The sequence below is a fragment of the Trichomonascus vanleenenianus genome (genome assembly GCF_965637985.1).
Source record: "Trichomonascus vanleenenianus strain CLIB 3782 genome assembly, contig: TRVA0_002S, whole genome shotgun sequence".
NCBI lineage: Eukaryota > Fungi > Ascomycota > Dipodascomycetes > Dipodascales > Trichomonascaceae > Blastobotrys > Blastobotrys vanleenenianus.
Window position 1 is genome coordinate 383,681 of NW_027481885.1, and position 22,730 is coordinate 406,410.

The 22,730-nt window shown below is 48.6% G+C and overlaps 11 protein-coding genes across 11 annotated transcripts; 5 read left to right on the plus strand and 6 right to left on the minus strand.

Moving 5' to 3' along the window:
- Positions 1-360: 360 nt before the first annotated feature.
- Positions 361-2,091, minus strand: ABD1 (mRNA (guanine-N7)-methyltransferase; the record flags this gene model as incomplete). The annotated part of the gene is made up of 1 exon (XM_076682310.1): positions 361-2,091. The coding sequence occupies one exon, from the start codon at positions 2,089-2,091 to the stop codon at positions 361-363; it is 1,731 nt and encodes a 576-aa protein (XP_076543556.1).
- Positions 2,092-2,820: 729 nt separating this feature from the next.
- RRP7 (Rrp7p) lies at positions 2,821-3,564 on the plus strand (the record flags this gene model as incomplete). Its single annotated transcript, XM_076682311.1, has 1 exon — positions 2,821-3,564. One exon carries the CDS (start codon positions 2,821-2,823, stop codon positions 3,562-3,564), a length of 744 nt encoding a protein of 247 aa, XP_076543557.1.
- Positions 3,565-4,259: 695 nt separating this feature from the next.
- Positions 4,260-5,063, plus strand: TRVA0_002S04060 (class I SAM-dependent methyltransferase; the record flags this gene model as incomplete). Its single annotated transcript, XM_076682312.1, has 1 exon — positions 4,260-5,063. The coding sequence occupies one exon, from the start codon at positions 4,260-4,262 to the stop codon at positions 5,061-5,063; it is 804 nt and encodes a 267-aa protein (XP_076543558.1).
- A 662-nt stretch (positions 5,064-5,725) lies between these two features.
- On the plus strand, positions 5,726-7,204 carry FUM1 (fumarase FUM1; the record flags this gene model as incomplete). Its single annotated transcript, XM_076682313.1, has 1 exon — positions 5,726-7,204. The coding sequence occupies one exon, from the start codon at positions 5,726-5,728 to the stop codon at positions 7,202-7,204; it is 1,479 nt and encodes a 492-aa protein (XP_076543559.1).
- Positions 7,205-7,404: 200 nt separating this feature from the next.
- On the minus strand, positions 7,405-9,444 carry GLC3 (1,4-alpha-glucan branching enzyme; the record flags this gene model as incomplete). The annotated part of the gene is made up of 1 exon (XM_076682314.1): positions 7,405-9,444. The coding sequence occupies one exon, from the start codon at positions 9,442-9,444 to the stop codon at positions 7,405-7,407; it is 2,040 nt and encodes a 679-aa protein (XP_076543560.1).
- Positions 9,445-10,841: 1,397 nt separating this feature from the next.
- On the plus strand, positions 10,842-11,918 carry RPL4A (large ribosomal subunit protein uL4A; the record flags this gene model as incomplete). The annotated part of the gene is made up of 1 exon (XM_076682315.1): positions 10,842-11,918. The coding sequence occupies one exon, from the start codon at positions 10,842-10,844 to the stop codon at positions 11,916-11,918; it is 1,077 nt and encodes a 358-aa protein (XP_076543561.1).
- Positions 11,919-12,035: 117 nt separating this feature from the next.
- Positions 12,036-13,475, minus strand: PHO5 (histidine phosphatase family protein; the record flags this gene model as incomplete). Its single annotated transcript, XM_076682316.1, has 1 exon — positions 12,036-13,475. The coding sequence occupies one exon, from the start codon at positions 13,473-13,475 to the stop codon at positions 12,036-12,038; it is 1,440 nt and encodes a 479-aa protein (XP_076543562.1).
- Positions 13,476-14,210: 735 nt separating this feature from the next.
- TRVA0_002S04170 (uncharacterized protein) lies at positions 14,211-14,726 on the minus strand (the record flags this gene model as incomplete). Its single annotated transcript, XM_076682317.1, has 1 exon — positions 14,211-14,726. One exon carries the CDS (start codon positions 14,724-14,726, stop codon positions 14,211-14,213), a length of 516 nt encoding a protein of 171 aa, XP_076543563.1.
- Positions 14,727-15,094: 368 nt separating this feature from the next.
- On the minus strand, positions 15,095-15,691 carry TRVA0_002S04192 (uncharacterized protein; the record flags this gene model as incomplete). Its single annotated transcript, XM_076682318.1, has 1 exon — positions 15,095-15,691. The coding sequence occupies one exon, from the start codon at positions 15,689-15,691 to the stop codon at positions 15,095-15,097; it is 597 nt and encodes a 198-aa protein (XP_076543564.1).
- A 795-nt stretch (positions 15,692-16,486) lies between these two features.
- On the minus strand, positions 16,487-17,230 carry TRVA0_002S04214 (uncharacterized protein; the record flags this gene model as incomplete). The annotated part of the gene is made up of 1 exon (XM_076682319.1): positions 16,487-17,230. One exon carries the CDS (start codon positions 17,228-17,230, stop codon positions 16,487-16,489), a length of 744 nt encoding a protein of 247 aa, XP_076543565.1.
- Positions 17,231-19,850: 2,620 nt separating this feature from the next.
- PRP5 (pre-mRNA-processing ATP-dependent RNA helicase Prp5p) lies at positions 19,851-22,684 on the plus strand (the record flags this gene model as incomplete). The annotated part of the gene is made up of 2 exons (XM_076682320.1): positions 19,851-19,886; positions 19,940-22,684. 2 exons carry the CDS (start codon positions 19,851-19,853, stop codon positions 22,682-22,684), a joined length of 2,781 nt encoding a protein of 926 aa, XP_076543566.1.
- Positions 22,685-22,730: the final 46 nt, after the last annotated feature.

A 22,730-nucleotide genomic window follows, 5' to 3' on the forward strand; every position in this document is an offset into this window, starting at 1 on the left:
CTTAAACTGTGGGTTCTAAATAATTTGGTGATGTGCGTCGTGGTGTCTCGTCTCCTGCGCGCCTCAGATGGCTACTGCGACATGACGACGCCCCGCTCACATGTATAATGATTAAGTTGCTATGATCTCCTTTCAATTCACTATGAAGGAAAGGAACTACGTAAGGGAAGGAATTGAACTATGCGAAAAAAGGGACCTCCGTAAGGGATGGAATTGAAACAGGGGTATTATTAGGCAGTATTGAATATCATAACGTATTGTACATACCTACCGTAATACTGTACGTACTACAAAAGTAATGCGCAGTACTGTAGTACAGTAGTAAATAGTAGGATAGAATCCGTAGTACCAAAAAAAGTATTATCGCCGCTCAAAGGCAAAAGCCAGATAGACGTCACTCGCTTCCTGCTCCTCTGGAGTAAGTGACGACGACCGCCCGTCTTCGGCAAACACACGCATTCGCGAGCCGATATCTCGCAGCGTCTTACTTCGGGGCACCTCCTCGTTGAACATTTCCAGGAAGGGCTTCTTGTAAACTAGCCGTAGACCATGCTTGTCGGCAAGATCGACAAACGCATCAAACGGAACAATATATTCGTCCACATCATCAATAGCGTCTGTCATGTTAAACGCGTAGCGATGGCCGTAAGGGGTCTTCTTGACCTCCTCCACCGTCGGAGGGTTTTCAAACTTGACCTGATAAATATCATTGCCCCACTGGGATTCGCCCTTGGCCAGGTGGCTCAGAATACGGTCGCTGTTAGGGATTGTGCCAATGAATCGTCCGCCAGGACGCAGAGACCGCGAAACGTTGGAAATCATGGCTTTCGCCCGGCCCTCGTCTTCAAACGCATAGTGCATGGCAAACTGGATGCTGACAATGTCCACGGGGAACGCCTCGGGATGCACAATGTCCTCTACGCGATCCCGGTAGGCATCGCCAACGCAGAAATCGGCCCAAAAAAGCTTGTAACGCAGCTTGTCATAGCGCTCTCTGGCCTGTGACACACTTACATCAGCAATGTCAATGCCAATAAACCCCTTGGCCTTGTTGTTGGCCCACTTGAGCAGATCTCCACCCTTACCACAGCCAATGTCCAGCACGGTTGAGTACGGCCGAGTCTCCAGGTGGATGAGCGCAGACTTGATGAAGTTGTTAAAGTTCCTTAGCGCGAAAATAGGTGATTCTCGTCGTTTGACGAACCCGTTCTCGGGGCGCTCATTGTAGTGGCTACGGATAGACTCCACATTGGACCGGTGCTCTCGCTGCTCCATGCGGTGTCTACTCTCCTGGGCTCGTTTCTCCTGGTCGCCTCGAGATCCGCCGCGCGAAGGCTTCTTGAGCTTTCGGGGCGGGTCATCTTCGACGGGTGATGGATCGCAGCTTCTTTTGGCCGGAATTGGCGGAGTATTTCCTTCGTTCTTTGAAATTTCGTCCCTGTCGGCCTCCTCCTTGGATTCTGTTGGGGCTTCTGCGGCCTCTAGAACTTCTTTCTCCTTTGAGGCTTCCTGCTCCGTTAGAAATTCCTTTACTTCATTTGGAGGCTCCTTCACCTCACTTAGAGGCTTCTCCACCTCCCTTGGTGATTCCCTAGTATCTTTCACCTCCTCTTCGTTAGTCCCTGGAGCCTCTTTGGTTTCTTCCTTTGGAGCTAGCTCTTCAACACTCAAAGTCTTCACTTCTGGAGCTTCCCGCTTCTCTGAAGGTTCCGATACTTTGGCCTTTGGAAGTTCAATTTCCTCCTTTGGAGAGGGCTCGCTTGGTTCAGCCTGCGTCTCCTTTTTCTCCAACTGGCCGTTTCTCCTTGGCTTGCTCTCCTTGGGTATCTCAGGCTTCTCCGCAGCCTCCTCTTTCGCTTCTGCTTCTGATATGGCAACTGGGTCATCCTCTGGCTTGTCGGCAGTCATTGGCTTGTTAATGTCTGCCTCCAGTTGGGGCTGAAATATCCCTGCTGACAGACTGGCTAGGGCAGCCGCGGCTTCTGCATTGCTTTCCTCCTCTTCTTTTGTCGCAAACTTTCGCGCTTCTGCCTCCCGCGCTTTCTCCTCCTCCTGTTGCGAATTCCAGGAATCTCTCGCTGGGTCGTACATCTTTCTGGTCGTTAATAATACCAAGAAATTAATGAAATACCTTGTACGGGTAGAAAAATTAAATAAAAAAGGTAGATCTCAATAGGTTGCTTGCACGCACTCTGTTGCCCCTTTTATGCCTAACTTATTAAACCAATACAAGTAAGAGCAAATCTTGAAATATCGAATTTTACCAGTATCAATGAATAATATCAAAATACGGTCATAAAATAACTCGAAGGCTTGTCTTTCGTAATTCCTATTTGGGTCTCTTACTTTATTCCCAAAAAATATATACAGGTCACGTGATGCGCCGCACCGCAGTGCATTTAGAAAAATGCTGGCAGTGCTCTACAAATGGCTATTGCTTCTGTAAAAATAGAATTGGTATATTAAAAAAATCAAACTGTAAATGATTAGCGAGATAAACCAAGGTGAACTCTGAAATGCTAGATGGGCTCCGGATTGTTAATCAATGGTACAGCATGGTCATCCAGTACGGTGAAGCGTAGTGGTCAATTGACGTGTCTGGATACATTTTGCCAAATTTGCAGCTAAATCTTAATTCTGACTTTTAAGGATATTAATAACTATTTACTCTTGGTGTAGCGATACTAGATGGCGTACCTTTGGTGAGATCGATAGTAGCGCAATGTATGTGATAAGTGTGGTGCACAGCCGTGCGGGAAATTTTTCAAAATATCACATTTTGATCTAAATTTCTCCCCCTAAATCGATAAATCAATAATAATGAAGATTCCAGACCAAATTAGTGGCTACATAACCCTACCGATCAAGGTAGGATCGAAAAACAAGGAGCCTGTGTACCATGTTATTTATTTGAAAAAGCACCAGAGCAAAGATAAGGCCAACGATAGAACAGTGTTTGCGGTTAATCTGCCGATAGATACGACCTACGATCACATCAAACAACTATGTCAGTCTCTCGGGAACACCCTGCCCGAGGAGTTCACTCCGATACCAGGAACTACTAGAGCCCAGATCGTCATGGTCGACAAGTCTTCGTGCAACCGACTGCTCTCTAAAGCCAAGAACCACACTACGGGAAATGATGCCATTGTCTGGCCAAAGCCGGAAGCCAATGGCAGCGCTTACTATCTTGCATTGAATAGAAACAAATACCTTGACCAGGAAGGTCTACAAGAACAGGTGGATGCGTATATGGAAGAGTTTGAGCGGCAAGAGGAGGAGAAGCAGCGAGAGGTGCTGATGATGAGCGAACAGGTTGACGAGGAGGGCTTTACTACTGTTGTGTATTCCAAGCGAAAGAGCAAGGAGGGCATGGCTGCTCCGGTCAAGGCGTCCGACGTCCAGCCGGAGAAGAAGAAGAAGAAGAAGGAGAAGGAGGACTTTTACCGGTTCCAGCTGCGAGAGAAGAAGAAGTCGGAGATGAACAATCTGCTGAAGCGATTCCAGTCCGACAAGGAAAAGGTCAAGGAGTTGCGAGAAAAGCGACGATTTAAGCCGTACTAATCATTACCATTGGTAGTGTAGGGTGTGATTCGAGGGCTGACGAAAACGGCCCGCTATCGGGAGTCAATGCCAGTTACCAGATGTACCAAGTCATACGGCATTATTTTTCGATTTAGGATGGACAATTGTAAATCGCCGATATCGGAGGTGCCATTGAACGAGAAAGTCATTGAAGTGGTTGTATTATCAATTGGTAACGTTGTTTAAATGTTAACGTTGTTAGGACGGAAGAAGCTGAGTATTGTCACGAAGTACTGGATGATCCAAATTGATTTGAGTGGATTGAGCAGCTAAAATTTCTCTGTGAATATCGTTTTGGATATCGCGTTCAATTGGATTTTTCCGCCTGATCCCGCATAAGCATGCCAATTGTTTTATTTTGCATCCCCTTTATACAGCAATGTAGAAAGAAATCCATTCGAAAAAAAGTTACAAAAGGGAATTGCCCTCATGGATCCTGTAATCATGATAAAATAATTCCGGTAGCGCAAATGGCATCATATATTGCTGTAATAGAAAAGAATTGTGCGGAGAAATAAGAGTAACTTACCGTAGATCTTGCATTGAAATGTCGGGCATAATGCACGGCCCCGATACTCCAAACATACCAATAGTGGTGAAAGGTGGATTTAACCCCAGCCTTTTACCGGCAATATAAATAAAGGCCCATATCCCCCTTTTATCAGTCAAGCAAAATGCAGTACACACATGGCTACCACAAATCAGTCTTCTCTTCACACTCGTGGAGAACAGTGAAGAACTCATGCCCTCACCTCATCCCGTACCTTAAGCCTAACCTGTCGGTTCTCGACATTGGCTGCGGCCCCGGTACCATTACAATTGACATGGCCAAGAATTATGTCCCCGAAGGCATTGTGACTGCTCTCGAGTACGACGAGACGCCTCTCAACGTGTGCAAAGAGAACGCCGAAAAGGACGGAGTAACCAACATTGTTTACAAAGTTGGCGATATCCACAACCTCCCCTTTGAGGACAATACGTTCGATGTTGTACACGCGCACCAAGTCCTGCAACATATTTCTGACCCGACCAAAGCCATGGCCGAAATGCTGCGTGTGACCAAGCCTCGGGGCTATGTATCATGCCGAGAGTCCAATTTCTGCGGTTTCTCTTGGTATCCGGAGTCCCCGGGCATGACTAAATGGCTTGAAAACTACATCAAAGTTGCCCAGTCCAATGGCGGAGACCCAAATATTGGCAAATGCCTTCAAAAGCACGCAGTAGAAGCTGGGTACACGCGGGAAAAGCTCATATTGACCAGCTCCAGCTGGTGCTACGCTACCAAAGAGGAGGTTGATTGGTGGGGCCAGTTGTGGGCGGATCGTACGCTCCACTCCAATTTCGCCTCTTCTGCTTTGTCCAAGAACATTCTCTCCCAGTCCGAGCTCAATTCGATGTCTAACGCCTGGCTTGATTGGAAGGCGGACCCCAATGCCTACTTCGTCTGTCCTCATGGCGAGCTCATCTATCAGAAGTAACTGAACATTTATATATTGCGAACAATGACATTGCTCCCCCCCTCAGTGCCCCCTTAGTATACTGCTTCACGGTGTACAGAGCCCCAGTACTAGTGGTGCGGCTTAATGTGGCGGTGTGCGGCTCACAAGTGATCTACACACCACGTCAACATGAACATCATTAACCCACTCCATTCTATCAAATCCCCAAGGCAACGACCAGACAATTGACTACCAACCGACATATAGACTACAGTAGTATGGGTGTACTGTACGCCTGCCAGTTGTATACTCATGAGCAAAAGTAAATTGGTCGGAAATTCTCATCGGCTTCCGCGGGTTGCCTACTGAATCAAAGCACTCAGTCATAAGGAAGGGCCACAAAACAAGAGGAAAAGTGGAGATCTACAAAGCTTGAAGCTGAAGGATACGGAGGTCCGTACGAAGCAGTCCAGTAGGGTACCCTCCGTATACGTAAGCCGTACTGTAGCGTATACAGATTCATCGCATTGGCTGCCCGAAAGCTGGAGAAACTCGGAGCATCGGACCCGAACGGGGAAGGTGATTGGTTGGACCGACCCCCGGACCATTAATATTTGAGCCCTAATTTTCAAAGTACCCTATCATCTGCTTTACAAGGGGATAGAACAAGAAAAGTTTTCCGCTATAAAACATAAGCAAAAATGATGCGACGATTTGCTTCTGCTTCTTCCTCCAGCATTACCAAGTTTGGATTCAGCCGACAATTCTCTTCTGCTGCTATCGTGATGGGCAAGCGAATTGAGACCGATGCGTTCGGCGAGATCGAGGTCGACGAGACCCGATACTGGGGCGCCCAGACCCAGCGATCTCTCCAGAACTTTGACATTGGCGGCGCTCGAGAGCGACTGCCAGAGCCGCTTATTAAGGCTTTTGGTATCCTCAAGCAGGCTGCTGCTACCGTCAACATGACCTACGGCCTCGACAAGAAGGTCGGTGAGGCTATCACTCAGGCCGCCCAGGAGGTCATTGAAGGTAAGCTTACCGAGCATTTCCCATTGGTTGTCTTCCAGACCGGCTCCGGCACCCAGTCCAACATGAACTCCAACGAGGTCATCTCCAACCGAGCCATTGAGATCCTGGGCGGTCAGCTCGGCTCCAAGAAGCCAGTGCACCCAAATGACCACGTTAACATGTCGCAGTCCTCCAACGACACCTTCCCGACCGTCATGCACATTGCTGCCGTTATGGAGATCACCAACCGACTCATCCCCCAGCTGGAGCAGCTGCACGCCTCCGTCGTCAAGAAGGCCAAGGAGTTCGACCACATCATTAAGATTGGCCGAACCCATCTCCAGGACGCCACTCCATTGACCCTGGGCCAGGAGTTCTCTGGCTACGCCGCCCAGATCGAGAACGGCATTGCGCGAGTGAAGGATACCCTTCCACGACTGCGATTCCTTGCCCAGGGTGGTACCGCCGTCGGTACTGGTCTCAACACCAAGAAGGGCTTTGCTGAGGCTGTCGCTGATGCCGTTACCAAGATCTCTGGCGAGCAGTTCTACACTGCACCAAACAAGTTCGAGGCTCTGGCCGCTCACGACGCCATTGTCGAGGCTTCTGGTGCCCTCAACACTGTGGCTGTCTCTCTCTTCAAGATCGCTAACGATATCCGATACCTTGGTTCGGGTCCACGATGTGGCTACGGTGAGCTTCACCTCCCAGAGAACGAGCCAGGCTCGTCCATTATGCCAGGTAAGGTCAACCCAACCCAGAACGAGGCTCTGACCATGGTCTGTGCCCAGGTGTTTGGTAACCACTCCACTATCACCTACTCTGGTGCCTCTGGCCAGTTCGAGCTGAACGTCTTCAAGCCGGTCATGGCCTCCAACCTGCTCTCCTCGATCCGATTGTTGGCCGACGGCGCCCGATCCTTCCGAATCAACTGTGTTGACGGCATCATTGCCAACGAGAAGCGAATCAACCAGCTCATGAAGGAGTCTCTCATGCTTGTTACCGCTCTCAACCCGAAGATCGGCTACGACGCTGCCTCCAAGGTCGCCAAGAACGCCCACAAGAAGGGTATCACCCTTAAGGAGTCTGCTCTTGAGCTGGGTGTTCTCACCTCGGAGGAGTTCGACGAGTGGGTTCGACCAGAGAAGATGATCGGCCCATCTGACTAATCGCATGTTATATAGTTCGTTTAACAGGAATCATCGTTATTCTCATAGTTGTTATCTCTTGTCATTCTCAAAGCGGCAGTACATGGTTGTTAGCTTATCATTCTCAAGTGGGAGTACATGGTCGTTATGTCAAGCGGTAACGGATGATCGCAAATGCCAATGTATCTTAATTTATCACCATATATATACCTATTTTTAAACTAGTCAGTCGCAAGAGCAATGGCAGTCCTACTGGGGAGGTAGACTTGAAGGTAGTTAGACCGGTTGTTCCAATGCTCTGGAACGGTATGGCACCGCGTCTTTTCATGGTCAATTCTACCAAATCCGCCCACTTCCTTGCCGTCAGTATCCATAACAACTCTGTACACACCTGGCTTCTCAACGCCAATCCTGTAGTCCGTGTAGGACTGGGTCGGGTGGAAGTTGAAAATGAATAGAACACCTGCCCGCTCAAACGCAATCACCTTGTCGCCTTCATGTTTGAGCGACACATACGCCTGCGGGGCACCCAGCCACTTGTACCTGGTCTCTGTGTTCTGCATCTCAACGTCAAACTGGTTAAGGAACTTGTACCGCAACAAATCATCATCAATGAGACCCCACTGTCGCCGCGCGTAGTGGAACGAGTTATTGTTGCCCTGTCGTGGGAAATCCAGCCATTCGGGGTGTCCAAACTCGTTGCCCTCAAAGTTGAGGTACCCTTCGCCGCCGAGCGCGTGCGTGATGAACCGGATCATCTTGTGCAGCGCAATACCACGGTCAATGATACCAGAAGGATCGGAGAGAGTTGACATGTGAGTATACATCTCCTTATCCATGAGCCAGAACGCTAGGGTCTTATCACCCACAAGAGCCTGGTCGTGCGACTCGGCGTAGGCAATAGTCGGCTCGAGATGTCGGCGGTTCGTTAGAGTGAAGCAAATGTTGCCCATATCCCAGTCGTCGTCGCGTTTCTCCTTCAACAGCTTGATCCACATATCGGGCACGGCCATTGCTAGACGGTAGTCAAAGTCCATGCCTCCAACGTTGAATGGAAGACACAGCGTCGGCATGCCAGACACATCTTCAGCAATGGTGACATAGTTAGAATTCAGCCGGTGGGTAAGGACATTAGCCAAAATAAGATAATTGACGCCTTCTTCATCCACAGCCGGGCCAAAGTACTCGTGATATCCGCCAGAGAATCCGGTACCAATACCGTGGTGGTGATACAAAATGCTCGTAACTCCGTCGAACCGGAACCCATCAAACCCGTACTCTTCAAGATAGAACCGCAGGTTCGAAAGCAGGAATCGTAGCACCTCGTACTTGCCGTAGTCAAACAGCCGCGAGTCCCACAGCGAGTGCTGGCCAGCAGGACCGGCCCGGAAGTACTGGTATTCGGTGCCATCAAAGTAATTGAGGCCATCGAGAACGTTCTTACAAGCGTGAGAGTGCACAACGTCGAGCAAAACGGTGATTCCCATGCCGTGGGCCGTGTCAATGAGCTCCATAAGGTCCTCCGGCTCACCATATCGCGAAGAAGCCGCAAAGAAAGAGGTCACCTGGTAACCAAACGATGCATAGTACGCGTGCTCCATAATGGCCATGAGCTGGATCGTATTGTACCCCAGCTTTTTGATCCGCGGAAGAGTGTCCCTCGTGAACTCTTTGTAGGTGCCGACCCGTCCTTCGGAGGTCGAGATGCCGACATGGGCCTCGTAGATTTTAGCGCCCTGGGGCTTTGGTGGACGCGAGTTCTTGAACTTGTATTTCTTGGGCGGGTTCCAGAAGACGGCGTCGTAGACGGGAGATACAGATAGGTCCTGCGTGACTCGCTTGATCCACGTCGGCAATCGCTCCAGCCGCTCCCCGCCGGGGATAACCATGGAGATCTTGACCTTACTGCCGTGCTCAATGCCGGGAGAACCGTCTGCCTTGGGTGGAACGGTCACTTCCCAGACACCAAACGAGTTGACCGTCATGGGGGTGGCCTCACGATCCCAGTTATTGAAATCGCCGATAAGCGAGGCCCTGGTGGCATTTGGAGCCCACTCCCGGTACACAATCTCGTTATTGTCACCTACGTGGAACCCATAGTACTCATAGCCCTTGGCGAACTTCTCGAGGCCTCCCTCGTTCTTATCAAACCGAGCCAGCCATTCCTCGGCGACAGCGTGTCGCCGAGCAATGTCCCCCTTGAAAGGCTCCAGCCATGGGTCAATCTTTAGAATTGCCTGGGTAATATCCTCCTTAGCCATTGCGAAAGGAATAGATTTTCTCGATCTCTCTCTTCTGCCAGATTATCGATCTCCTGTTCTTTTCGAGGCCTTATAACTGCGATGTGGGCCGCCATCGAGGCAGCCCCGCGCAGCATCCCAGGCCGGCTGCTGCAGCACTGCTTCCTTGTTTTAGACCTCCCGCCACACCGTTTACCCTTTTCTATCCCCATTTCACCCCTCCTTTTATTTATTTTGTATCAGGAATCACCTGTTTCGAATGCGCACAGCTCAGAATACGCCAATACCGTGTTCATCGCGGGGCTTTCGGCCATTTCAATTGCTGAATAGCCGCACGCCTTGAGGGTGATCAATCACTCCGACGCCGGCTGCTGCTTTATCTTGACCTGCAGAATGCGATGCAGACGACCCCTCCGAAACGTAAACACGTACGTTTTACTGTGACGAATCACTCTCGTCCGTATGCCCCTGCTGCCTTCATCAGTGCCATCGTCAATGTAATAGGGGGAACCAAAAAATAAAAAAAAAAAAGAAAGAGCGCCGCAGAGTATGCGGCGTACAACCATCGAGGTTGTCACGTGGTCCCCCCGCCAGTTGGAGGTGGATCAATTGAGTACACTGTGGAGGTGAAATGTCAGTTGATAGAGCAGTACATGTTTGGGATCTAAGCTCAATTGTGAGCGAACCTTGTTTCAAAGACCCTCGGGAACCCCTGGATCGTGATGCATACTAATTGAGTACATGCAATCACGCCGGATCCAAGGGAATAGAGGAGGAGTAGAGGGTGTTTATATGCTCACGCACGATGCGGCGCAATTAGACGCGCTACGCGAACAAAGGGCCGCCGCGCGCGCCGCACTGGTGACAAGGCATTCGCCACAATTACTCGCTATATATGTACTACTACCTTTAGAACTTACGATTCACAATTACTTAGTGGTGCTACAATTACAACACTCTAAGGGTTACCGTACGTAGTTGGTGGTGTCTTAAGGAATCAAATGCCTCGAGGAATATGCGCGTATGCTGCACCACATTACAGCAGCAACGGGCTCTAACTCACGCAATGCCCTCAGCAACTGCGTCTTTTCTAGACCTTATACCTCGATTATCCGTTTATCCTCATCAACACTGGAAGCTAGTGCTTAATTTTTTGCGGCATTTACCTCTATCTTCGCTAACCTATGCGGTAATTGAAGTTGGTGAGTTCCAGCAGTCACGCTGCGTACCGAAGTTTACATAGGTAAGACGTAACTCCCATCCCGATACCCCTGAGCGCGCGTTGGGAGAAAACAAGCCCTATCAAGTTAATATTTCACCGGTTAAGTTACGTTTCGTGAAAAAAAAGTCCTGACGACATTGGCAGAAAAGACCTCTTTTCCTTTCCTCATTCGACGACAACTTCGACAAAAAATATAATGTCTTCTACTCGACCACAGGTTTCCGTCTTCGCTGTGAGCGGTGCTGCCTCCGGCTCTGCTGCCGCCCTTCCAGCCGTTTTCCAGGCTCCAATCCGACCAGACATTGTCCACTCTGTCTGGAAGTCTGTTGCTAAGAACAAGCGACAGGCTTACGCTGTTGCCTCCAACGCTGGTGAGCAGACCTCTGCCGAGTCCTGGGGTACTGGTCGAGCCGTTGCTCGAATTCCACGAGTCGGTGGCTCTGGTACCCACCGATCCGGCCAGGCTGCCTTCGGTAACATGTGCCGAGGCGGTCGAATGTTCGCTCCAACCAAGACCTGGCGAAAGTGGAACGTCAAGGTGAACCACAACCAGAAGCGATACGCCACTGCTTCTGCCATTGCTGCCACCTCTGTCGCCCCACTTGTCCTCGCCCGAGGTCACCGAGTCGAGACCATCCAGGAGGTCCCACTCGTTGTTGCTGACGACCTCGAGTCCGTCAAGAAGACCAAGGAGGCCGTTGCTGCCCTCAAGGCCATTGGCGCTTTCCGAGACGTCGAGAAGGTCTACAAGTCCAAGAAGACCCGAGCCGGTAAGGGTAAGCTCCGAGGCCGACGAACCACCCAGCGACGAGGCCCACTTGTCGTCTACGGTGAGGACAAGGGTCTTGTCAAGGCCTTCCGAAACATCCCAGGTGTCGAGACCTCCAACGTCCGAGCCCTCAACCTCCTCCAGCTCGCCCCAGGTTCCCACCTTGGTCGATTCGTCATCTGGACCGAGTCTGCCTTCAAGCTCCTCGACTCCATCTACGAGTCCAAGACCGGCTTCACCCTCCCATCTGCCATGGTCACCAACGATGACATCACCCGAACCATCAACTCTTCTGAGATCCAGGCCGTTCTCCGAGCCGCTGGCGACAAGCGACAGAAGCGAGAGCACGTCCAGAAGAAGAACCCACTCAAGAACAAGCAGGTCATGCTCCGATTCAACCCATACGCCAAGGTCTACTCCGAGAAGAAGCTCGGCTCCGTCAAGGCGGAGAAGTCCAAGGCTAACAAGTCCAAGGAGTTCCTCCAGGTTGTTCACGAGAACTAAGCTTTTCTTTTCTGTACTAGTCTAATGTAACCTCCCTCCCCCCGAAAAATGAAATGAAACGCTCTGTGAACTATAAGATTTTTTTTTGCAACATGATTTAATTAGTATAGATGGTGCCTACCAATTGGAGCCGTATTCCGAGAATTCGTCGTCAATTAGGAACGACATTTCGTTAGGCATAGCAGATGGGATATGGCAATTGTCGCTGTAGGATTGGAGTCTAGAATTGATAAACGTGTTAAACGCTTTGAGTTCGCAGGACATGCCTGGACCAGAATCGCATCCAGGAATTGGAATTACCGCATCGTTAAGCAGAACTCTGATCATAGAACTCGGAGGACACCACATCCGTTCAAACACTAGTCGTGCCCCCATTGGAGTTAGTGATGTGACATTCCAAGGATTCTGCTCTGGCATAGCTAGGTGTGGTAGACGTTCTGGTGGGTCAAACAGTCCCAAAGTACTGAGAATTGCCTGCAGGTCTAGATCATGGGCGAACATTGCAAAGACAGTTCCGACCGGGGGGCCCTCGTTGAATATCTGCAGTGAAGCATTGACGAAGGGGGAGCCAATTGCTCTGCTCTTGGAGCTCCCTGGACCAGCTAAGTAGTAAGTCGTAAGCGAAGCGTGGTAGTCGAATAGCCTAAATTCGTCAGGCGTAAAGATGCTGCAAAAGTCGGAATTACCTTTTGCATTGAGTTCGTAAGCACAGAGTAAGAATAGCGAGTCGACATCGTACCCGTCCAGTTTAGTGCGGCCGACGTTTGGCTGCAATCGGTCTACGACGCCCAACAGGTTTGAAATGTAAAACTCATAGGAGTACTTCACGTGGTCCAGCAAATTCTGTCCTGGTGCACACGAAATGAACGGACTCAAAGAGTTAGCACCCCTCTGAACGCTTTCTGGGACGGATACAACCACTGCTGAATTCGACCAAGGAGGGCCAAAGCAGCCTTTTGCAAAGTTTTCGGCAGTCTGGATATCTCGATTATTACCGCCAGCAAAAATTCGCAATTTTTCTTCTCGGTTGAGAAACAAACTGTGGTATTTCTGGGCAAACTTCGATCCCCATTTCTCGGCAGTGGCAGTTCCGCTAAACGGTCCTGAAGCTGTCAACTGTCCAATATCGTGCTTCGACATAAATAGTCCATAATCTGCAATGAATTGCAAGGGGCCAGACAGGGATGCCAGCTTCAACTTCGCAATAGACTGGACTATCTGCTCGTACTGCTCGATGGTCGGATATCTCTCTGCATGTCTGGATATAGTAATCACTTGGTCAACGGTGCAAACCCCGGGGATCTCAGAGTTTATAACAGTTGTAGGATAAGAAACGTATGGGCCATTTCCACCGAGATTCCGAAGCAGAGACTCGTCTACTTTTTCGCAACTACAACCGGAACTAAAGGTATGACTTGCCAATAGGATTGAGGCAACAATTATTACGCTTCTCGCCATTTCTTTTATGTCCAGTTGATACAATACATTTAGCAAGATAACAAACATAAACAGAGAAAGATTTAAGCTCTCAATTAAGTTCTGTGGACATGCCAGCATCAATCGTATATCTGTGACTGGTGCGGCTCGTGCGGCAGCGACTCAGCCCACTGCAAGCATATAAGCTCAGGTATAGAAATACCAGTTAGCGAGACTGTCACAATGTTTGAAATCTGTTTCTTTTCGCCCAGTGCAACCATCTACTACAGTATACTCAGTATGCGTATTCTCTTTATCTCTTGAATTAATAACAGCACAAAGTAGGGCAACTTCTGCTTGACAATTGGTGCCACTATAAAATATGCTTCAGTAGTCGGTAGTTGCAATGCATAAAGCCGCAAACTGAGCCGTAATTCTTTGCACAGACGCGGGATTTGGCTGCCCCGTAACTCGAAGTTCATCGACATTTAATTGTTGGCCAACCAAGCGCTCTGTCGCACTCTCTGTGAGCGTCAAAGACGCCAATTGCTCATTACAGGTCAGAAATAGCATGGATTTGCTTGAAATTGACCCAATAGTCAATGACAGATGGCCCCTTGGGATATGGATAGCAGTTTCGCCCGGTATCTCAAATTTGTTGACATAGATCTTAAAGTTCTTTCTAGTGTGCCCTATAAGCCAAATGATATGATCAGACGTGTCCTTGTCGACTAATCGATCAACAGTTATCGACGAAATCCAAGGGCTTAGCCTCTCCAATTCTTTACACCCTGCAGCTGCAATCTTTGAAATCTCGATATGGAATTCAGCATAGTTGTGCCAGTTGCCTTGATAATCAAACGTTTTGAGGACTTGCTATGCAAATTCGTTGCTGGAAAAATCGCCATGACGTAGCGTCAATTTCATTTGAGCAAGGTCCGTTAGAAATTCCAGACCAACCTTCATCATGAAAATAAAAAAATTCCCAGCTAAGTCCGGAATATCAAGCTCCAGGCTCTGTACTGTGAGAGAAGAAAAGATCGAAGCCATGAATTGCAGGGCTGAATTGTTCATACTAGATGGTGGCGGGTAAAGGAATCTCCACACAACCCTTTCGATACAGCCCCATACCATTAGCGTGTTCAAACGGTTAACTATTCTCGCATGAAGAAGTCTTCTCCGAGCAGATTCTCTTCGTGTACTTAATGGTACGCGATACACGACATTGGGACGGCTCATGCTGGCGTATGTCAAGTCGGAGTTGCTGTAGGTAACTAATAGGCCAGACCATAACTTGGATGAGACGATGTCTTTTGAATCTGGCAGTATAGCGGCTGAAGGGGCCGAGTTTCTGGCGTCCTGCACGAAAAAGTCTTCGATGTATCTAGCCATGTTGTTCCGTTGAACAGGATAGCAGGCCAGGAACTAAGTGATTTATTACAAAGACTGATGGTATTAGCTTTAAGGTTCACTTGCTCATTGCTACGCATGTGGCGAAGCATAATGCGCCGTATAGACGCAGTTAATATCTATCGCTTTTAAAATGGACACCAGAAGTGGAAGCAAAAAGTGATCTAAGCAATGAACTTAATTAACCAACGCAATTGGCTCGTACTATGGTAAAAACGTAGCAAACTCCAGAACACTAATCGAGTTCCTCTGCGGAGTTCCAGGTGCAGAATGCGTATGCCGCATCGGCTCAAAGATGGAATCTATGGTATCGTCTTCCAGGGATGCCACTTGGACAAACTGCAACGACTTCAGAAATGGGAAATGCGACCGATCATAGTCGGAATGACGCCAGACAGCTTTAACATTGAGAGCGACATTGGAAGAGAGCCCTTGGTCAACGGACCAGTCAAGTTGAAATTCAACTTTACTTGTGGCGAATCAGGCGCCAGCCTCAGCATGTCAAGGACGTAAAGACCGGAGTCTTTGCCGATGTGCAGCTCGAGGGATCGTACCCTACTACTTACTGCGCCGTCCATCAACAACTGCAAAAGATCAGCAACCTGACTAGCTGTTAAAATCGATTGCTCAGATTGAAACGTCCATTCAACATGGCGAATACAGCCCCAATGAATTAGCTTATTCAAACGATAAATTATCCGATTGTGGAGTTCATTCGTGGCTCGCTCTTCACTCCCTCCTCGTCGTCTAAATAGTAGCACGCTGTAAGCGATTCGGGGGTCTATAAGGCTGCGGTACGTCACTCTATCGCCATTGTACTCAATCGAGAGTTTAGTTAATAAACCGGAAGCGACAATGTCTTCTCTCGGCAGCTCCACGTTTTCCGGCGCTGAATCTCGTATATCTGTAGTAAAAAACTCGAGCGTTCTCTGGATTGCGTCGGTCATAAGAGTTGATTGTTATCGTTATGGTGGATGCTTATGGTGGATAGTTATGATGAGAAAAGGTTCTGCGAGAAACGAGACCATATATCAAAACAAGATTAGGTTTATGTGTGGCGAATTGACATATCAATTATGCAGTCCCTTTATGGCCAAGCGCCTCGCACCAGAAGGACTATCGCCCAGCGACAAGGTTGTTGGATTCTGTATTACCAGTAATGAAGGGGAGTGACAGATGGCATATTTTCATGTCTACAGGCCATCTTCGATGTCAAGCCTGGACTATGACCCCAGAGTAACGATGTATATGACATGTAGAAATCATGTAGAAATCCCTATAATGAAATGATCTTTATCCATTGCGTATCCGATAACTTATTGTTAAATGCTGAGTCTTTTTTGTACATGCAAGTTCTATGCGCACCCAACCATGACCGCCAACTTTAAAACTTGAAAGGTTAATTGAAATCACGCTGAGGTTTTGGACATTCCAGCAATATTTATGACCGGTGCTGCTCGTGCGGCTCTGACTCAGCCCACCGCAAGCACAAGCTCACTACCTGATACCATACAGCCAGAATTGTCACAATGTTTGAGAGCTGTTTCTTTAGTATCATCCAGTCCAACCATCTACAAACTATACTACAGTATTCTAAGTATGCGTATTTTTTTTATGCGCAGTCTCTTCATCTCATGAATTAACTAACTGTACGGGGAAAAGTAGGGCAAATAAATAAATGTCAATTTCAGCTTGATACTCGGTAATTGTGCCATTATACAACTGCCAATGTAAAATATGCTTCAACTGTGTGTAGTTGCAATGCTTAAAGCTGTAAACTGAGTCGTAATTCTTTGCACAGATGCGGCATTTGGCTGCCCCCTAACTTGAAGTTCACCAACATTTAGTTGTTGGCCAACCAAACGCTCTGCCACACTTTCCGTCAGAGTCAAAGAAGTCAATTGCTCATCGCAGGTCAGCATTAGCATGGATTTGCTTGAAATTGACCCAATAGTCAATGACAGGTTGCCCCTGGAGAGATGGATCGCAGTTTCGCCCGGTATCTCAAATTTGTTGACATAGATCTTAAAGTCCTTTCTAGTGTGCCCGATAAGCCAAATGAGATGATCAGACGTGTCCTTGTCGACTAATCGATCAACAGTTATCGACGAAATCCAAGGACTTAGCCTCTCCAACTCTTTACACCCTGCAGCTTCAATGTTTGAAACTTCAATATGAAGTTCAGCATAGTTGTGCCAGTTGCCTTGATAATCAAACGTTTTGAGGACTTGATAGGCGAATCCGGTGCTGGAAAAATCACCTTGACGTAGCGTCAATTTCATTTGAGCAAGGTCCGTTAGATCTTCCAGAACAAGCCTCATCATGAAAATCAGAAAATGCCCACCTTGGTCTGGAATATCAAGCTCCACGCTCTGTACTTCTGTGGAAAAAATCGAAATCATGAAATGTAGGGCTGAATTGTTCATACTAGATGGTGGCGGGGAAAGGAATCTCCACACAATCCTTTCGATACAGCCCCATACCATTAGCGTTTTCAATCAAGCGCTTAACTATTCTCGCATGAAGAAGTCTTCTCCGAGCAGATTCTCTTCGTGTACTTAATGGTACGCGATACACGACATTGGGACGGCTCATGCTGGCGTATGTCAAGTCGGATTCGCCGTAGGTAACTAATACGTCGGTCCACAACTTGGATGTGACGATGTCATTCGAATCTGGCAGTATAGCGGCTGAAGGTGCCGAATTTCTGGCGTCCTGCACGAAAAAGTCATCGATGTATCTAGACATTTTGTTCCGTTGAACAGGATAGCGGGCCACGAACTAAGGGATTTATAACAAATTTGAAAGACTGATGGTGTTAGCTTTAAGGTTCACTTGCTCATTGCTACGCATACGGCGAACCATAATGCGCCGTACAGACGCAGTTAATAAGCGTCGCTGTTAAAAGAAGTAATCAAAGCAATGAACTTAATTGGCCAATGCAATTGGCGTAGATCTTTTTCTGTTAAAATAGGATCAGCTGATGGCATTCCAACCGGCATGGTGAAGATGCTATTAAATTGCTGAAAGAGCCCCCTGCTCACGAATTGAAAAGGAGTGAGTCCCGAAGGAAGAGGCAGTGTTGTTTGGACCAACATTTGACGTTAGGTGACTTGGAGCGTGTGACGGTAAAATCTTAAGTACCGGTAGCAAACTCCAAGATAGGTGCAGCGACTAGTCAAATTCCCCTGCGCAGTTCCAGGTGCAAAACGCACATACCGCATCAGCTCAAAGACGGAATCTGTGGTACTGTCTGCAAGGGATGCCACTTTGACAAACTGCAACGACTTCAGTACTGCGGCAGATCATAGTCGGGGCGACGCCAGAGAGAGTTTTTACATTGAGAGCGATATGTGCCTTTATTATTTTATACACTTAAAAATATATAGAGAATTCATTAAGCTAATTTGGTTGATACTGGACAAGACCCTCGGTGTACATCCCACTCAGCCAAACCTTCGCGATATTGTGCCTAAGCGCTTCAATAGGTTGACGTGCACTCTCTGAGATCAAATCCACTTCGATGGAGATATCTAAGGCACGCTGCCATGCCTCTTTAGTTTCGAGAACAGAGAGGATCGTCAATGGAAGAGAGCCCTGGGTTAACGGACCAGTCAAGACGAATGTCAACCGCACACTTGAAGAATCAGGCGCAAGTCTGAACGTCTCAAGTATGTAAAGACCGGAGTCTTTATTGAACCTCAGTTCAACTGAGCCTACTCCACATGCTTCTCCGTCAAACAGTGAATTGAAAAGACCAACTACCTTATTAGTCGTCGAAATCGACGGCTCAGAATGAAAGGTCCAAACAACACTGTTTATACAGCCCCAGTTAATAAACATTTTTAACCGTCTAATTATCTGAGCGTGGCGAGCCTGAGCGACTCGTTCTTCTCTCCCTCCTCGTAGTCTAGGGACTAATACGCTATAAGCGATTCGAGGGTCTATAATGCTGCGGTACGTCAATATATCCTTCTTGTATTCGATTGAGAGCTTGGTTAGCAAGCCGGCAGCGATTATGTCAACTCTCGGCGGATGGACGCTTCCCGGGGCCGCTATATCCGCAGTAAAAAACCGGATAGCTCTCTGGACTGGGTCGCTCATAAGGGTGGATTGTTATGGAGGATTGTTATGGCAGATTGTTATGTGGATTGTAATGGTGGATTGTAATGGTGGATTGTAATGGTGGATTGTAATGGTGGATTGTAATGGTGGATTGTAATGGTGGATTGTTATTTGGATTGTTATGTGGATTGTAATGGAGGATTGTTATGTGGATTGTAATGGTGGATGTTATGATAACAAAAGGTTATGCGAAAGGCGAGACTATATATCAAAACACGATTAGGTTTATGAGGCGAATTGGCATATCAAGTGTGCATTCCTTTTACCTAGCACCAGAAGGAACTACCGGTCAACGACTGGGTCATTGACTTCTGTATCACCAATGGTAAATGGAGTGATAGATAATTCCAACTCATTCCATAGCTAATGTTCAATTACGAGCTTGGCCTAATGACAACTCCACGTTAGCTTATCTACATGAAACGTAGTAGCCCTCTATTCAATTGATCTTTTTCCATTTACTTATCAATTTGTCTGTGATTATAGGAACCTATACAATGAATAATATCTGTAGATTTACTTATCCCATATTGTGAAAGTTTAGGGCCTTGCTCAAACGTAAAGGGTCAATGGGCATTCAATTAGGCGACCAGGGCCGTGACCTTTAGAAAGAGCAATTGCGCAGTGAAAATGTATGAAAAACAGACGGGAATCACGAAATTTTGGACATAGCCAACATCAATTGTACATTTGTGATCAATCCGGCTTGTGCGGCTTGTGCGGCTGTGACTCAGCCCATGTGCACCGCAACCACTGTACAAACTCCGGTCAAGAAATACTTCCCATATATTAGAATTATCAAGAGGCTCGAGAACAGTTTCTTTGGTATTACCTACCAGTACAGCCATCTACTGGTACAGTCTTCTTGGTATTCTCACTGCAGGCATAGCCAAGTCGCCGCATATTGGGAGGTGTTGATCCCACCGTCCTCGGTATCGGTACACACAAACCAAGGCAAATAAACGATGCCGCGATACGAGGATGATTCGCGGTACTACAGTCGCAGTAGTAGATATGGTGAGAGCCAGAGATCTGATAGTGCTGAGAGAAGGAGATCTGACAGCCGTGAGAGGCGCCATGACAGAGATCACTATGGGTCGCATAACGACCGACGCTATGCCAGGCGAGAGGACGAACGAAGGGGCTCCAACAGCCGAGAACTGAGCCAAGAGCACAGGGCATCCAGGAACAACCCCGAAGAGAAGAGCGCGAGCCACCCAGAACGTACTAACGAAGCGCCCTCCGAACCCGCCAAGGCTGAAGACAGGGCACGTGACTCGACGATTAGCGTCGAGGAGAAACGCCGCCAGCGACAGCAGCGGATGGAGGAGTGGAAGCGGAAGAAGCAGGAAGCCGCGCTGAAGGTGCAGGAGAGTACTCCCGAGAGCCTCGATAAGGAAAGTAGCGCTACACCAGTTGAAGCAAGCAGTACTGACAGCAAGCCATATAGCTCTTCTTCTGCCCCGAAGCCCGATGGGTTGCCTAATGGCAGGCGGATGATTAAGAAGCCGATCAAGCGGCTTGGTTCTATGTTTGGAGAGGAGGATGACAAAGCTGAGCAAGCGCCCAAGAGGAGGCTGATGGAAAGAACTAGTAGAAAGGAGTCACAAAGTGGAACAGTCAGTAAAATGGAGTCCACACAGGATGGAAAGAAAGATGAAGAGGACCCGTTGGATGCGTTTATGGCTGGAATTGGCAATGGACAGACGAATGAAGATGAAAATCGCCCATTGCCCGAGTTGGTCATGGAAGAAAGGGATGAAATTGAAGACGCGGCACCGGGTGAATCGGGCAAGAACGGGCTGGAGAATGACGCGGAGGAATTGATGGCGAAACTCGATAAGAAAAAGAAGAAAGATATCGCCATTGTGGACCATTCCCGTGTCGACTATGAGCCATTCCGAAAGAATTTCTACGTAGAGCCCCAGGAGCTGGCAACAATGACTCCCGAAGAAGTCGAGATGCTGAGGCTCGAGCTGGACGGGATCAAGGTTCGAGGCGTGAACGTGCCCAAACCAGCGGTTAAATGGAGCCAGTTTGGTATCCCGGCCCAATCAATGCAAGTTATTGAGAAACTGGGGTACGAGAAGCCGAGTGCTATTCAATCTCAGGCCATTCCTGCGGTCATGGCTGGGCGAGATGTAATTGGTGTGGCTAAGACGGGCAGCGGTAAGACTATGGCGTTCCTGCTACCGCTATTTAGACACATTAAGGACCAGCCACCGCTGCGCAAAGGCGAGGGCCCAATTGCGTTGATAATGACCCCGACGCGAGAGTTGGCGAACCAGATCCACCGCGAGTGCGAGCACTTCCTTAAGCCTCTGGGGTTGCGAGCTGTGTGTGCTTATGGCGGTGCGCCATTAAAAGACCAGATAGCCGATATGAAGCGTGGGACGGAGATTGTCGTGTGCACACCAGGGCGGATGATCGATCTGCTGACTGCCAACTCAGGGAGGGTGACCAATTTGAGGCGCGTAACCTATCTTGTCCTCGATGAAGCGGACCGCATGTTCGATATGGGATTCGAGCCACAAGTCATGAAGATAGTACGCAATGTGCGTCCGGACCGCCAGACTGTGCTTTTCTCAGCGACGTTTCCGCGCCAGATGGAGGCTCTTGCCAAGAAAATCCTCAACAAGCCAGTTGAGATCATTGTCGGAGCGCGATCGATGGTTGGGCCAGAGATTACTCAAATTGTCGAGGTTCGAGAGGCCCAGACGAAGTTTAAGCGGGTCTTGGAGCTCCTGGGTCAGTTTTTCCACGAAAATGAGGGCGCCCGGGCACTGATATTTGTAGACCGTCAGGAAGAGGCCGATGACTTGTGGCGCGGGTTGCTCGACCGAGGGTACCGTGGTATTCCTATCCACGGAGGCAAAGACCAGGTTGACCGAGACGCGGCTATATCTGATTTCAAGAAAGGCTATGTACCGCTTCTTATTGCCACTTCGGTGGCTGCTCGGGGTCTAGATGTCAAGGACCTCAAGCTTGTTATTAACTATAATGCTCCAAACCATATGGAGGACTACGTGCATCGAGTGGGCAGGACGGGTCGGGCAGGCAACACTGGCACTGCGGTGACCTTCATTACGCCCGAGGAGGAGCGGAGCGCTGCGGATATTGCTAAGGTACTCAAGTTATCCAAATGTGAAGTCCCCCCGGAGGTGCAGAAAATGGCGGACTCGTTTATGGAGAAGGTTAAAGCCGGTAAGGCGCGTATTTCATCAAAGTCCGGGTTCAAGGGTAAGGGTCTTGAGAAGCTTGACGAGGCACGAGAGCTGGCGAGGGCCAAGGAGCGAGAAGGCTACGATGAGAACGGTGAAAGGCGCGCTACCGGAGCTGCTGGAGGTGACGAGCCAAAGACGAAGTCGACTACCGTTGCTGCTGCTTTGGATAGCTTTGCCAAGTACGGAATTTCAGCTACTGCCACTATCCGCCAAGGACGTGAATCATCATCTACCCGTATCCAGTATGGGGCTGCTCCAGATAACCACGGTCCAGATAGCGGCTACTTCCATGCTACTCTGCAGATAAACGACTTCCCGCAAAAGGCGCGTTGGAAGGCTACTAACCGAGCTGAGATTGCTAAGGTCATTGAGGAATTCTCCACCTCCATCACGACCAAGGGCCGTTACTATCCGGATGGAAAGACCCCCGGAGAGAATGATGAACCAAAGCTGTATATTCTTATTGAGGGCGAAAGTGAATGGGCTGTGTCTGGGGCGTATAGTGCTCTTGTTCAGCGGCTACAAGAGGGTATCGAGCTTCAGCACACTGCGGATAGCCGCGCTCCTTCAACCAGATACAGTGTTGTATAGCTCACAAATATGTGTAGAATAGTTTATTTAATAATGACATGTACCG